This window comes from Bos javanicus, chromosome X, assembly GCF_032452875.1.
Source record: "Bos javanicus breed banteng chromosome X, ARS-OSU_banteng_1.0, whole genome shotgun sequence".
NCBI lineage: Eukaryota > Metazoa > Chordata > Mammalia > Artiodactyla > Bovidae > Bos > Bos javanicus.
Genome location: NC_083897.1, coordinates 121,363,285 through 121,380,431, shown reverse-complemented (window position 1 = coordinate 121,380,431; position 17,147 = coordinate 121,363,285). Strand labels below are relative to the sequence as shown.

General features: G+C 43.4%; 1 protein-coding gene across 1 annotated transcript; it reads left to right on the top strand.

Moving 5' to 3' along the window:
• The first annotated feature begins 6,675 nt into the window (after positions 1-6,675).
• On the top strand, positions 6,676-7,338 carry LOC133242696 (melanoma-associated antigen B1-like). Its single transcript, XM_061408836.1, has one exon. The coding sequence runs from the start codon at positions 6,676-6,678 to the stop codon at positions 7,336-7,338; it is 663 nt and encodes a 220-aa protein (XP_061264820.1).
• The last annotated feature ends 9,809 nt before the right edge of the window (positions 7,339-17,147 follow it).

Here is a 17,147-nt window from a genome sequence, read left to right as displayed (position 1 = left end):
TTACTGCAGAAGCAGAATGCATGTTTATATACTGACTTTATACTCACCAGCTTTTAAAACTAATTTTATTGATTTCATAGGTTATTCTTACTTATTGTTTTCATAGATATCCTTTACTTGCTTGATAGCATAACTTCTTTTATCATGAATGAAAGAAAAAATAAATCTTATGAAACACTATTCTGTATTAATTTAGATGTGATTTTTCTCTCATTTAGTCTATCCACGAGATATGCCAGCCATGGATTTATCCTCTGTCAGATCAATTCCTTACTCTTCTGCTCTGCTCTTTAGTGTAAAATGCCTGACTCCCATTTCTCATGCTCTGTGCTGTCCAACACCTGGATGCCAGCTCAGATAAACAAGGAGTGACAGCTAGAGATTAGAGTCCAGGAGGATCAACATGCCTAGAATTTGTCACCTTCTTACTCTCTGAAGCAGGTGGTTTCCATTCAATGGCTACGTAATGTCCATGGCTCCAATTTCCCTCAGTAACAATACTTTTCCTCTTTGTTCCCCTAGCCTAGAGACGGGAGTGCTTATTTCAAGTTGTATTGTTTTGCTCAACTCTCTCCAATAGGCTTTTGAAATAACCAATCTCCTACACTAAATTCTCCCATTTATTTTTTCCTGTGAAAGCCTTCTTTCAGTCCTAAGAAAAACTTAACTCTATCACATATGTGTATATACACCAACACACACATAAAAAAAATTTGGCAGGCTCCTCTGTCCATGGAATCTTCCAGGCAAGAATACTGGAGTGTGTTGCCATTCCCTTCTCCAGTGGAACTTTCTGACCCAGGAATTTGAACCCAGGTCTCCTGCTGCAGGCAGATTCTTTATTGTCTGAGCCATCAGGGAAGCCCATATTAAAAAACACTAACAGTATAAGGGAGAGATTTATCCAATATTTAAAAATTTTGAGCACTACACATAAAGCTCTACAGTACAGCCTGTGAGAAACAGTTCAAGTGGTACTTGGATATTATAGTCTTAAATAGATCTATCAAAAAATATTTAAAACCTTTAAAATATTTAAAACCCTCTAATTCAAGAGCTATAGAAACAATAATACATTACACTCAAGTAATTAGAAGGTAGGAATTGATGAAGATAAATGCAGAAGTGATGAATTAGAAGACAGTAGAACAAACTAATGAAAGCCAGTTCTTTGAAATTATTTCTGTAACATTTTCTGTAGGTATTATCAATTACAAAATAAAGAAGCATGAAAGTGCTATTAGTCAATAGAATTCTATAAGATATACCTACAGGAGAGATTTGGGGCTTCCCGGGTGGTGCAGTGGTAAAGAATCTGCCTGCCAATGCAGGAGACACAAGAGACACAGATTCGATCCCTGGGTTGGGAATATTCCCTGGAGGAGGAAATGGCAACCCACTTCAATATTCTTGCCTGGGAAATCTCACGAACAGGGGAGCCTGGCAAAGAGTCGTCGTAAAGAGGGTTGCAAAGAGTTGGGCACTACTGAGCACACATGCACTTGCAGAGGAGACATTTAAAGGCTATAATAGAACACTATAAATACTTTTCAGGATACCAAATGGTGGATATGGGAAAAAATTCTACCTAAAGCATTTTTTAGCTAATAATCACAAAAGAATGCTAGCATGACCATTCTGCAGCCCCTAATGGATTAACGGTTGAGGGTAATGTTCCTCAGTGACTGGCAACATCACCACAAAGGAGATAACAGACACAATGTGTTCCCTGATGGAAATGCACAGTGTCACCTTAGGAGTAGGTTATTTACTAGTAATTAAACCTTCATGTTCAAACTTTTTCCTATTACAACTGAGGATTGTTGATGTTGAATACCAGATATGTTGGGTTTATTATTCTATTCTCTGTACTCCTGTAAGTCTGAGAATTTTAATAACATGATTTTATTGTAAGTAGCATGTCTTTAAATCAGGATTGGGAACACGTGTACACCCATGGTAGATTCACGTTGATGTATGGCAAAATCAATACAATATTGTAAAGTAAAAAATAAATAAATAAAAAAGAAACAAGAACAGCCAAAATTTTGAAAAAAAAAATACAATTGAAATTAAAGGTTTTTTAGCAAAATATAAATGACTAAATAGGTCCATAAAGAAACAGAAAATTAGTATAAGAATAAAAACTAAAATTGTAGTGAAAATCACAGCATCCTCAAAATGTTCCTGGAAGCTTCTTACACTAAATGAAAGAGAAATGAACTGTTGCAAATCATACCAAAAAATGGGAAATGACTCATCCACTCTAATGGGCTAATGCTCCTTGATACAAAGACCAGGTAAGCCTACCCTGAAGAAAGAACACTTGAGTCAAGCTAATTCATGTAGAGATGAGTCTTAAATAACCTCATAGCTCATGCAATGTAGTGGTGTACTAATAAAAAAACAGACACTGTCAAAGAAATGCAAAGGATACTATATTAGAAAACATGAATTGGAAGTCACTATACTAACAGATAAGGGAGAAAAAAAGCATTTGCTCATGTGCAGGGGTGAAGAAAAAGCTTTGATTAAAAAACAGCATAAATTAATGGTAATAACTTTGAGAAAGCTTATAAGAATGGAATATCCATTATCTTCAAGTTGTCAGCAAATATACATAAATGTGAAATATTAGAAACATTCCAAATAAAGTCTGGAAAAATACACAAAGGTATGGTACCACAATATGAATAATGAAAAAGAACATAATAATAATACCAAGATGGGCTTCCCTGTGATTCCATGGTAAAGAATCCACCTGCTAATGAAGGAGACATGGGTTTGACCCCTGGTCCAGGAAGATCCCACATGTCACTGGACAACTAAGCCCAAGGGCCACAACTATTGAGCCTGTACTCCAGAGCCTGGGAACCACAAATATTGAGCTGACATTCAGCAACTACTAAAGCCCAAGTGCCCTAGAGCCCGTGCTCCACAAAAGGGAAGCCACCACAATGAGAAGCTCCTGCACTGCAACTAGAGAGGAGCCCCTCTTGCCGCAACTAGAGAAAAGCCCGCACAGCAACAAAGACCCAGCATAGTCAAAATTAAAACAAATAAATAATAAATAAAATCATTAAAAAATTATAATACCGAGATGATTTTGTAAGTAAAATGCCTAAACTAATAGGCAAACATGATATTTCAATATATAAGGAGCATAAAAACTCTAGCATGTTGAAAATCATACAGCAAAATCAGCAGCCTGGTCACACAAAATTGATAGCTAATCAATACCATTCACAGCAGCAACAATATCTAAAATATACCTGAAATTAAGTGCTTCCCTGGTGGCTCGGTGAATCCACCTGCCAATGCAGGAGATGCAGGTTCGGTATCTGGGTCAGGAAGATCCCCTGGAGAAGGAAATGGCAACCCACTCCAGCGCGCTTGCCTGGAAAACTTCATGGACAGAGGGGCCTGGAGGACTACAGTCCATGGGGTCACAAAAGAGCCAGACATGACTTAGTGACTGACCAACAACAACGAAAATGAAAACTAATAAAATTGTAGAAGATCTTTATGGAAGTAACTACAAACATTTACTGATAGAGAAAAAAATGTCCTGAATAGAGCACTATAATATTTTTATTCAGGGGAACAGAATACTGCAAAGATATCAGTTCTCCCTAACTTATTTACAGTTGTAGTGCTGTACATGTAGCTTCCAAGATGACAATCAAACTCGGGGTGCTATCTCCTGTGCCCCAAATCAACCCTGGAAAAACTAAAGAAGGAATAAATCAAATGATATCAACAATAAGAGTGAAACAATAGTGAGAAACCTGAGGATAAAAAGAAAACTGAGGATAACAAGTCTGTACTGTTAAGTGCTTGTGTGAGGGCAAGTAAGAGAGGTCTAGGTAAGACAAGGATCAGTTGAAGGAAAGGTTTTAAAGTTTGGCCCTTGTATCTTTTGTTGTGTCCTGAGTAAACGAATTTATACTGCCTCATAGCACTTAAGGGAACTTCAGGCAGCATCTCAGAGCCTGTATGCCAGGACTATTGGGTTATGCCAGGACAATGGGGTGATATCAGGACAGCGCCAAAGGTTGGTTTGTTGAGACAATATGAGTCCAGAGATTGTCCTAAAAACCACCTGAATCTTCTTTCATTGGTGAGGATGGGGCTTTTTTTAATGGTTCTCTTAAAAAGACTATAAAGCATGAATCAGAATAGTAAGAACACTTGAGCTCTACTCTTTAAGCAAATTTCAAATATATAATACATTATAACTAACTGCTGTCACCATGCTGTACAGTTGATTTCCAGAACTTATTCATCTTATGACTGAAAGTTGTACCCCTTGACCAGTATACCCCTACTCACTAACCCCTCAGCCTCCGGTAACCACTGTTTTATTCTCTATTATTAGGAATTCAACTTTGTTTTTTAGATTCTACATATAAGTTAGATCGTTAATACTTGTCTCTCTGTGTCTGACATTTCATTTAGCATAAAGTCCTCCTAGGATCATTTACCTAGTTAAAAATGATGGGAGTTCTCAACATACACAAAAATATGGTAACTATGGGAGGATTTAAGTTACGTAGTTAGATCCTGGCACTAATTTCACAATGTATGCAAATATCAAAAACACTGTAATATATATATATATATATATTTATATATATATATATATAAATAAAACAGTATACATTTGTCAAAATATAAAGAAAAATATCAAAATAGAATAGCAAGTAACACAGTAATTGCACACAAGGACAAAATTTCATATCAGAAAATTTCATTAATGACACTGGTATCAGTGAAGAAAGAACCCACGGAGAGCTGTCAGTCTAAGGAGTTGCCTCTATTTCTCCATGGGTTCTTGAGGACCCTGGTGCAGTTAGGGGTCTGAAGTTAGAAAAGGAAAGGATTCCAGGATTCCTAGAACTCGATGCAAGTTCCCTAACTGGGAACACTGAAACCCACAGATTTCTCACCTCCTGCAGGAATTTCCAGGAAGTCTCAGGTATATAAGTGTCCAGGTGAGATGTACATGCACTTCATACCAGGGGTCTCAGGAGCTGATGTCTTCAATGTGAGGCCTTAGCCTCAGGTCAGCAGATGGGATGTAGCCCAGCACCTACACGGGTCAAGGAAAATATGGAAAGAGAAAAGAGCATCACTCACCACAGAAGAGGGAACCCAAGAGAGGCCTCACTGTTGGTCTCAGGGGCTCCAGGATGGCTGTTAGGTTTGGGCTCACAAATACTTCCTGCTGGGTGTGCAGACAGAAGTGAGTATGAAGGGATGAGGCCAGTTCACTGAGCTCAGCACAGGGACCCCTTAACAGTCAATGAAAGGACCACATCTCATCCAGCAGGAAGCTCCCCCAGAACCCACCCCCCCTCACCCAGGTCCCACCCTTGCTGTCCTCCTGGAGCCCAGATGCACATGATAGGAAGTGACATCCCCCTAATCACACTGGGGGTACTACACCATCTTTGATAGTATTGCTATCTCTGGGAGCTGCAGTACATGGTGACCAGAGGGAGGAGGTCCAAGTTTCAATCAGGTGTAAATGTGTGAGGTGACATGAGTTACCAGTGCAGGGATATACCCCGGAACCCCCAATCCATTTTCCCTCCAAGAAAGGGGGCCACACAGCCCCAGCCAACCCTGCTCTCAGCCCAGAGGCTAGGGCCTGGCTCTTAGGTCCCAAGTCCATTGACTTCACACGTGGGGTCTCTGTAAGAAATGCCTGGATCTGGGGGTGGTGGATCTGGGTGCAGGGTTGGTGGACCCTGGCTCTGTTCAGTAGAGGGAAGTCCAGGATTCTGTGGAATGAAGGAGGGATCTGCAGGGGGACTGAGTTTCTCAACACCCCAGATTGGCCACACCTAACCCTTTACCCAGCGTGACTTGGCCGAGGAGCAACCAGTCAGCATCTGGGGAGTTCTAAAGGCTGAGGGCTCCCTGACTGCAATCACCAACACAGGACACTCGGGGAAGATGGGACCTCGTTCTGAAGGGCTGGCAGCAGGTCAGCAGAGGGAGGATGTCAGGGCTCGGGTGGAGTCAGGGTAATGACCATCTTCCGCATCACACAGCCGACTCAGGACCCTCCCCTGTGGCCAGCACTTCCTCCCAGCCAAACATGGGGACGGGGGCGGTGGTCTGTCAGGGGAGGTTGCAGCTTGGTTGTGAACGGGCAGCTTCGAGACAGCAGAAGGGCGGGTCCCGGCTCCCTTCATTGGGGGCCTGAACATTCCCTCCTCTCATCATCTGGGGTGACAGGGAAGGTGGCAGCGTCAACTTCAAAGCAAGAGAGGGAACAGGGTGGGTGGGTTTGGGGGCGGGGGGGGGGGATATGAGGGAGTCTTGCCCTAGGTTTCCTCATGACTCTGAAATGTGAATTGAAAGGACTGCCTCCCCTGCCAGCTCCCACAGGCCTCCCTCTTAACACCGAGGCAGGGCTGTCTGGCTGTGCCCCAGCGATCACTCTCATTTTCTACTCAGTCGTCTCAAGGGAGGGGATCACCAGGAGAACAGACTTGTGGGTCCTAGAGCACTGGGCTCAAGGACTGCTCAGAGGCAGCTTTGGTTCAAGCCAGGGAGGAATCTCCTCACTGCAGTTGCTCACAACATCTGCTTGTCCTTCCTCTAGGTGCCCTCCTTGCCTGCCACCCTGCCCACATGTGCCTGTGATCCATAACCTGTGTCACCATGCCTCGGAGGCACAAAAACAAGTATCATGCCCGTGTGAAATGCCACCAGGTCCAGGGGGACACTCAGTGTCCCCAGGAAGCCCAGACCAGTGCTGTTGCAGCCCCCAAAGAGGAGTGCCCCTCCTCCCCCTTGTCTGTCCCTCAGGGTTCTCCCCCAAGCTCCCCTGCTATTGGAGATCACCAGGAGCTTCAGGGAGCCATGGCCTCTAGCTCTCTTGATGCAGGGCCTTCCTGCTCAGGATGTGATGAAGGTGCCCAGGGCCCAGAGGAGGAAAGTGCATGTGCCTCCCAGGCAGGCCCTGCCACTCAGAGCCCTCCCATAGATCCTCTGACCAGTAAGGCCAGCATGCTGGTGGAATTCCTGCTGGAGAAGTACACCAGGAAGGAACCCATCTCCCAGCACGCCCTGCTGAAGGTCGTTGGCAGCAAGTATAGGCAGCACTTCCCTGAGTTCCTCAGGAGAGCCTGTAAGCACATGGAGCTGGTATTTTGCCTGGAGCTGACAGAAGTCGACTGTAGCAGGAACATCTATGCCCGCATCAACAAGCTCAACCTCGGGGGCGATGAAGGTCTGAGTGATGAGTGGGGTCTGCCCAAGTCTGGTTTTCTCATGGTGCTCCTGGGCATTATCTTCATGAAGGGTAACCGAGCTACCGGGTAGGAGGTCTGGGAAAGGCTCAGTGTGTTGGGGGTCTATATGGGGAGGAGGCATTGGATCTTTGGGGAGTCCAGAAGGCTCATCACCAAAGATCTGGTACAGAAAAAGTACCTGAAGTACGGACAGGTGCCCAGTGGCAATCCTCCACACTACGAGTTCCTATGGGGCCCGAGAGCCTGTGTTCAGACCAATAAGATGAAGGTGTTGGAGGTGTAGGCCAAGATCCACGATACCCTCCCAATTTCCTTCCCAGACCTCTGTGACAAGGGTCTGAGAAATCAGGCGGAGAGAGCAGGGCTGAGAGGTGTGGCCAGGGCTCCAACAACGGCTGAAGCCAGTGCCCCTTCCAGGGCCAAGTCCTACAGCTCCTCCCACATCTAGGGAGGGAGGCCCACACACTTTCTTCCCTTTTGTTTTGGAACAGAGCTGTCAAGATCCTAAACAGTAGAGAGTACTAGGGTGGAGGGAACAAAACTGGTATGTTCTTTAGTGTTTTATGTAGTAAGGGAGTTTAAGTGCAACTCATTTTTAAAAATATATATCATTTTTCCTTTATCCATAGGAGAAATATCTAGTGAAAGTTGATTAAATTAGATTAAGGAGATGAGGGAGGAGTTCAGTATTTTCAAATGTTAATTACTTTTCATAAGGTTTCTTGTGCTTCAGAATACAAATGGATTAATCATATAAATCACACTGTTTGCTGTTTTAAAGTTTTGAAAGCCACAGGTTGGGTATATGTAAAACACACTGAACATATTGAATATGTTGTTCACCATCTAAACAAGGTAAGATGACACTGGAACAGAATTTTCTCAAAGGGTAGTCAAGCTCCTAGATAATGCAGGTTAGTAGGGGTCGAGAAAACCAAGTTTAGATCTCTATTTTCTTCCTGATTTAAACTAGTAACTTCTGCATATTATCTATTTCATTTTTATCAAATATTTTTACTTCTACAAGATTCCATTTCTTTAGAATACTGACTTGGTAATGATATTCCAGTTTTATTTATTGCTGTTTTAGGATTTTCAAGTTACAGTTTTGGTAGATGTAAAAGAAACCTGACATGCCTCTTGAGAAATTTGTATGCAGGTCAGGAAGCAAGCGTTAGAACTGGACATGGAACAACAGACTGGTTCCAAATAGGAAAAGGAGTACGTCAAGGCTGTATATTGTCACCCTGCTTATTTACCTATTAACTTATATGCAGAGTACATCATGAGAAACGCTGGGCTGGAAGAAGCACAAGCTGGAATCAAGACTGCCGGGAGAAATATCAATAACCTGAGATATGCAGATGACACCACCCTGATGGCAGAAAGTGAAGAGGAACTAAAAAGCCTCTTGCTGAAGGTGAAAGAGGAGAGTGAATAAGTTGGCTTAAAACTGAACATTCAGAAAACGAAGATCATGGCATCTGGTCCCATCACTTCATGGGAAATAGATGGGGAAACAGTGGAAACAGTGTCAGACTTTATTTTTCTGGGCTCCAAAATCACTGCAGATGGTGACTAGCAGCCATGAAATTAAAAGACACTTACTCTTTGGAAGAAAAGTTATGACCAACCAAGATAGCATATTGAAAACCAGAGACATTACTTTGCCAACAAAGGTCCATCTAGTCAAGGCTACGGTTTTTCCAGTGGTCATGTATGGATGTGAGAGTTGGACTGTGAAGAAAGCTGAGCGCTGAAGAACTGATGCTTTTGAACTGTGGTGTTGGAGAAGACTCTTGAGAGTCCCTAGGACTGCATGGAGATCCAACCAGTCCATTCTGAAGGAGATCAGACCTGGGATTTCTTTGGAAGGAATGATGCTAAAGCTGAAACTCCAGTACTTTGGCCACCTCACGCGAAGAGTTGACTCACTGGAAAAGACTCTGATGCTGGGAGGGATTGGGGGCAGGAGGAGAAAGGGATGACAGAGGATGAGATGGCTGGATGGCATCACTGACTCGATCGACGTGAGTCTCAGTGAACTCCGGGAGTTGGTGATGGACAGGGAGGCCTGGCGTGCTTCGATTCATGGAGTCTCAAAGAGTGGTACACGACTGAGTGACTGAACTGAACTGAAATGAACTGAAAAGAAATTCATGAACCATCTGTATTGTCTTTATGATCTGGAAGTAGGTAATATGTCGCTGAAAGAGAGATTTTCATGGTAATGTGAAATGTGACCACAGAAATTATTGAGAAACCAAGAAGCAATTAAGCAAATATAAAGGAAAAAGCTGTTAATTTGTAGCATGCCTTATTTTCTCTAACCTCTTTTTTTTTTGGTTAAAAAATATATATATTTTGCCTTAATTTGGCTCATTTAAGAATATTCATTTCTTTTGTCCCAGTGCACTGCATAGTCTGTGCTATCCACTGGATAAAAATAACCGCAGATAGGAAGGTGGTATTTTGGAGGTTCATAATAATCATAACTTCTGTTAAATTAAAGACCAGTGTTTCTTAATCAGTATGACTCTGCTTTATATGTAGTACATGCATTCCAGCATTCATGCAGGATAGGATTTAGCAGACTCCATTTATAGATGGATAACTTGCAGTCTTCTCAAGTTCACAAGACTGATAAAGTGACCTTCATCAGACAAGTCCCCTGATGTGCTCTAGTCCAGAGTCCTTCCCTTTCTTTGCAAGAGCAAGCACTGAGGAAATCTCTTTTCACCGTGACATATTTGGTACCATAACTAGGATTGTTGCCACGGTGAACTGCAGTTGTCTTGCCCAAACTGCTGGCTGGAGACCCCTGACTTTTGCTCTATCTCTCCCATGAAAATTTGCTTGCTGTCACTCTCTGCTTTGTTCTTTTTCCATGACCCACAGGGCAAGATCTGGGTCAGCCCACTGTGTCATGGCTCCCCTCAATTAAGAGCTGCAAGGAGTACCCCCAGGCTGTGCATACCCAAATAACACTTGGGTGGCAGCTGACACTGTCTTAGGCCTGGAAGACACAGAATTTCCAATGATGAAGGCGCCCACTGAGGCCAAGACTTTTCTCCTCTCAGTCTTTGTCATTTCCTCTATGGCTCTACCCATTTTGAGGTGAGAAGTTTAACCGAGAAGACTGCATGATGTTCAAATTAAGACTGGACAAATAATCACGGACTTGACTGGGTGAGTTTCTTTTCTGTAAGTCCTCGAGCCCAATTCCCTCCCACACATTCTTAATCCCAGTGTGGTTCCCGGACCAGAACTGCATCAGGGGCCAAAACTGGGGGAGTCTGCATCCTTCTCTAGATTTTTGGCATAACTCACCACACCCCAACCTTACACTGTGGGCGATCACCTCCCTTCTGGGGATCTCAAGCAGACTTTACCTATAAAAAGGGCAATGTGTCCTGGAACTGCAAGCTGAGCTTAGGAACAGAGAACTGCAAAAACTATTGGCATGAACAACTCTGTCCAAACATTTACATTAAGAACCTTGACTGACCTCTAGCATGGTTTCTAGCAGCAACCCAAGGCCACGTTCTAGGACAATTCAGCTACCCCTGAGTTCCTGTTTAGAAAATTTCAAGGCTGCCAAAGGAATCAGTTCCAGCCAACATCTGACATAAGCCCCTCATCTTCCTTTATTGAGACTGTCTATTTAAAACAAAGACCAAAAAAAAAAAAAAAAGAAAAAGAAAAAACCCTCATGATTACAAGAAAAGTGTGATGGAAATAAACTAGAAATTGATAACAAAAAGTCAGCAGGAAAATTAAAGATAATTTGCAGACTAAACAATAAACATCTAAATAACACATGGGCCAAAGATAAAATCTAATGAGAAAGTTTAAAATATTTTTACAAAATGAAAACAAAATTACAACTTATCAGAAGGTGTATGATAACAGCAAAATCAGTAAAGAGGTATACACAGTATTGAGTGCCTATAACAAAAAAACCTACAATTAATAACTTAAGCTTCTATACTAGTAAACCTGTTAAAGAAAAGAAAAAGCAGAGGAAGAATAAATCAAAGTGGAAACCAATGACACTGAAAAAAGGAAGGCAATGCAGAAAAAAACAAAACCCAAAGAAGTTTCTTTAAAGATAAAAGATAAAAAGAACATAAAATTCTCCCCAGGCTAAAGAAGAACAAAGAGAAAAAACACAAATTACATTACTAATAGTAGAAATGAAGGAGGGGCCATTACTACTGATTCCATAGACTTTAAAAGGATAATGAGTGAATATTATAAACAACTCTGTGCCTACAAAAAGGAAAGGTTCCATTGAGAAACTGCTTGAAGGTATAACTTAGCACCACTTTCACAAAGAAAAATAGATACTCTGAATTGGTCTGTATCTATTAAAGAGAATTAATCTATAACTAATAAGCTTCCAATAAAGACACTAACAGACCCAGATGTTTCCACTGATGAATTCTAACAAAAATTTAAGGAAGAAATGATAACAATTCTCTACAATCTCTCCCAGAAAATAGAAGCAAAAGGAACACCTCCTAATTCCTTTTCTGTGAGGTGAGTATTACACTCGAATATCAAAATCAGATGAAATTAAGAGAAAAAAATTGAACACAAATGCCTCTCATGAACATAGAAGCAAAATCCCCAACAAAATATAAGAAAAGAAACCTAACAATTCATAGAAGGAATTACATACTATAGCTAAGTAGGATGCATTTTAGATGTGCAACATTTGAAAATCGGTAATCACAAATCATAATAACAATAGTCTAAGGAAAATAATCACAAGATGAGATCAACAGATGAAGGAAAAAATCATCTGATAAAATCCAACACCCATTCATCATAAAAAATCTCAGCAAACTAGATACAGACAGGCATTTCCTCAGTTTCGTATACAACATCTGAAACTACAGGTAAAACATCATACTTTATAGTGAGAAGACAGATGCTGTCACACTAAGGTGAGGAAGAAGGCGAGGATATCCCTTCTCACCATGCCTATTCAACACTGTAGTGAAAGTCCTAGCCAATGCAGTGAGATAAGAGAAGGAAGCAAAAGATACAGATATTTGGAAGGGAAAAATGGAATTATAATCATCAACAATAAGAAAACTCCTGGCATTAGTAAGCCAGGACTATATGTTAATAAGGTTAATATATTATCAATATATAACTACTATATAATTAATACATTAATAAGGTTAATACATAATAGTCAATTCTTTTCCAATAAAGAGATGGAAATTGCAAATAAAAACCTAATACCATTCACATTAGCACCAAAATATATTAGAAATAATTCTTCAAAAATATGTATAAGATTTACATGAGTAAAACTCATAAACTGCACTGAAAAAAATTAAAGAAGATCTATATAAGTAGACACACCATGTTCATAGATAGGGAGATGCTGTATTGTTGAGATGTCACTTATTTCCAACTTAACCTAGATACTTAATGCAATTCTGTTTAAAATTCCAGCAAGATAGCTTGTAGATAGCAGCCACCAACTTAAATTTTACATCAAAAATGAAATGATCCATAATACCCACTGAAGTCAATATGAAAGGTCAAAGTTAGAGAATTGATATTACGGGATTTCAAAACTTGCTTTAAAGCTACAATACTCAAGACTGTATGCTATTAACAGAACAATAGACAGATCAATGGCACAGAACAGAAAATCTAGAAACAGACACCCCAAACACTCAACCGACTTTTAACAAAGGCGCAAAGGCAATTCAATGGAAAATGACAGTCTTTTAAACTTACAGTCCTGGGATAACTAGACATCCATATCTAAGAAAAATGAATCCACATACAAACTCTAAACCTTTCAAAATAATTAACTCAAAGGGAATCACAGACCTGAATGAAAAACTCACAATTTAAAAGAAATTGCAGGGACATCCCTGGCAGTCCAGTGTTTAAGACTCAACACTTGCACTGCTGGGGGAAGAGGTTTGATCGCTGGTCAGGTACTAGGATTCTACATGCCATATGCAATAGGAAAGAAAATCTAGAAGATAACATGGGGGCAAAACATAAGTTTGGTAATGAGATTTTAGGCTCAACACCAAAAGCACAGTCCATGAAAGAAAATAATAAGCTGAACCTTGTTAATATTAAAAACTTCTATCTATTTGCAGGGCAAGAATGGAGACACAGATGTAGAGAACGGGCATGTGGACACATCGGGGGAAGCAGACAGTGAGATGAATTGAGAGAGTGGTGTGGACAAATATGCACTACCATGTGGACAACAGGCATGAGGGGGAAGTTGCTGGGTGACACAAGGAATCAGCTCAGTGATGACCTAGAGGGGTGAGGTCGGGGGTGGGAGGGAGGTTCATGAGGGAGGAGATATATGTATACTTATAGCTGTTTCATACAAGAAGCCTGACACACCATTTAATTATCTTCTAATTAAAAATAATTGTTAAAAAATCTATGAATTTAAAAACTAGAAAAAAAATCTGGAGAAGTACATATAGCCACTAGAGTTATATACAACAATGCCAAATGAATAAAAGTCAGAAGTGATAAAAAGCAAAGGATCACAGTAACAATTTGATTCTCGAATTACAAATCTTAGAAAACAGGACAGGAAATATTCAAACATGTAAGAGACTTCAAAAATCTGGAATAAACAAAGATCACGGCAGCAAAATCATCCAGTTGGTCTGGAAGAATCAACAATTACTTACACCAAGTAACAGAAAATACACCATAAACAGAAGCACCATAGAAAAAATTTACCTACAAAGAAACTTTAGAAAAATGTATACAGTCTTCATGTAGGCAACAAGAATTTCCTGAGAGTCTCAGGAAAAATAAGGCTCGAACAGAGTAGTATGTTATGTATATTCATGAAGAACAGATCTTGTAAGACTGTCAATTTTCTGTAACTCTTTTACAGATTTAGTACCACATTCAGGGTAGCTGAGACCACAGTGAAACACGGTGTGCTGCTTTTTGTACTCAGAAGTAACCACAGAAATCTTATGGAAAGAATGAAGAAAACTATTAACAAAAGTGAAAATATAAAATTAAATAATCTGTGATGGACAGTAAGTCTCCACTGAACTTACCCTATGTGTGCCCAAGTTGGGGAGTACTTAAGAGACTGGCACAGATGTGCAGGCTGCAAGGGAAGCAAACAGGATCAGCTGCAAAAGGCTTTAAACTTGAGCCCTGGATTCTTCCACTCTGCCCTGGGATCATGAATCTCCACTGCTTCACTGAAGGAATCTGAGGCAGCATCTCCAAGGCCCCATGCCAGGACCATGGGGCACCAAAGTTTGGCTTGGATGTGGCAGCATGGCCCAGATCATAAAATAACCAACACAAAGTTTGTTGTGTGTGTGCTTAGTCACTCAGTTGTGTCCGACTCTTTGTGACCCCAGGGACTGTAGCCCACCAGGCTCCTCTGTCCAAGGGGAAACTCCAGGCAAGACCACCAGCTTTGGTTGCCATGCCCTCCTTCAGGGGGTCTTCCCAACCCACGGATTGAACCCAGGTCTCCCAGGCCGCAGGCAGATTCTTTACTGTCTGAGCCACCAGGGAATGCTAGTGGATGAGAACTGGCCCTTTAAATGATCACCTTAATAGACTATCACCCAGGGACTAAAAGAGAAAAGTTAGTATCACAGTAATTGTACAAAACGACAAACATCATCTCAGAACTTTTGATCAATGACCCTGCAGTCGACTGACAGCCCACAGTGAGAACTGTCAGGCTAAGGAGGCCCTTCACTTGCTTTTCTGGAATTGTATGAGCATGGTTGTGGACAGGGGTGGACTTATACCAGAAAGGGAAGGATTTCCAGGCCCTGTCAGCAGTCAATATGAATGAAGTTTCTGAGTGAGATGTGAGGGGTTCCACACCACAGAAGACAGTCTCTCATCCTTCCCTCTCAGCTCATCTTACCTGTAGCAGCCATTTCCAGGAAGCCTCCAGTATAAATGGCGAGATGAGATGTATGTACACTTCATACCAGGAGACTCGGGCGTTCACATCTTCGATATGAAGCCTTGGCCTCAGGTCAGCAGATGGGACGTAGCCCAGCATCTACAGGGGTTAAGGCAAGGCATGGAAAACGACAGAGCATCGCTTACTATAATAGCAGAGAGAGCCCAAGAGAGCCTTCGGTGTTGGTCTCATGGGCTCCAGGAAGGCTGTTAGGCTTGGGCTCCCCAATTCTTCCTGTTGGGAGTGCTGACACAAGTGAGAGGCATGGAGTGAGCCAGCTGACAGTTCAGGACAGGGATGTCCCAGGCCCCTTAAGAGTCAAGGTAAAGTCCACGTGCCAATCCTGTGAGAAGCTCGCCCAGAACCCGGCCTGTCCAGGTCCCGCCCTTGCTGTCCTCCAGGAGCCCAGATGCGCATGACAGGAAGTGACGTCCTCCTAAGCACGCTGGGGGAGCGACGCCATCCTTGACAGTGCCGCTATCTCTGAGAACTGCCGTTGACGGTTGCCAGAGGGAGCAGTCCGAAGTGTCATCGGGTGTGAAGATCGGAGGTGACGTGAGTTACGAGTGCAGGGACACGTCTCTGTACCCCCATTTTCTTTTCCCTCTGAAAAGAGGGGGCCGCACAGCCTCCGGCCACCCTACCCCTGCACTCAGACCAGAGGATCCAGGCTAGCTCTTAGGCCCCAAGACCATCCACTAACCCCTGGGGGGTCTCAGGAAAGAATGCCTCAGTCAGGCTCTGCTGGACCCCAGCTCTGCTCGGTAGAGGAAGAGCCACGAGCCCTGTCGAGTGAAGGAGGGACCCTCGGGGGGACTGAGGGCCTCCATACACCAGAACGGCAGCCATGTGTAACCCCCACTCACCGCAATTTGGCTGCGGATTATCCGGCTGAGGGGCTCCCTCACTGCCACCTCGGACACGGGACACTCGGAGAAGAGGGGACTTTGGTCTGAGGGGCTGGCAGCTGGTCAGTAGAGTGAGGATGTGAGGGTTCAGGAAGAGTCAGGATGAGGGCCATCCTCCCCGACAAATGGGCGACTCAGGAACCTCCCCTCTGCTCAGCGCTTACCCCCGGCCAAACATCGGGAAGGGGGATGGCGGTCTGAGAGGGGAGCTTGGAGCCTTGTTGTGAAGAGGCAGAAAAGAGACAGCAGAAGGGAAGGTCCTGGGACCCTTCAGTGAGGGGCTGAGTATGCCCTCCTCTCCTCGTCTGGGGTGACAGGGAAGGTGGCAGCGTCAATTTCAGACCGGAGAGGGAACAGGCTGGGTCCGGGAGAGGGGGCGTCGGATATGGGGGTGTCTCGCACCAGTTTTCATCCTGACTCTGAATGTCAGCTGAGAGGACCTGCCTCTCCTGCCAGCCCCCACTGGTCCCCCTTTTAACACCCAGGCAGGACTGTCTGCAGTGCCCCAGGGCTCACTCTCCGTTGCTACTCAGTGGTCTCAGGGGACAGGCGGACCAGGAGAACAGGAGCCTTGTGGGTCCTAGAGAACTGGCCTCGAGGACCCCTCAGAGGTGGCTACCACTCTCCTCGCTGAAGGTTCTCACAGCATGTCCTTGTCCTTCCTCCAGGTGCCTTCCTGCCTGCTTTCCTGCCCGCACTCCCACCTGCGGTCCCTGACCTGCTGTCACCATGCCTCGGAGGCACAAGAGCAAGTCCCATGCCCGTGGGAAACGCCACCAGGTCCGGGGGGACACTCAGGAGGCCCAGGCCAGTGCTGCTGAAGCCCCAAAGGAGGAGTGCCCCTCCTCCCACTCTACTGCCCCTCAGGGTTCTCTCCCGAGCTCCCCTGCTGCTGGCAATCACCAGCAGCTTCAGGGAGCCATGGTCCCTAGCTCTCCTGATGCAGGGCCTTCATGTGCAGGATCTGATGCAGGTGCCCAGGGCCCCGAGGAGGGAAGTGCAGGTGCC

Bases quoted from the DNA above. Each gene is read 5' to 3' on its own strand.
- LOC133242696 (XM_061408836.1), top strand. From the start codon at position 6,676: ATGCCTCGGAGGCACAAAAACAAGTATCATGCCCGTGTGAAATGCCAC.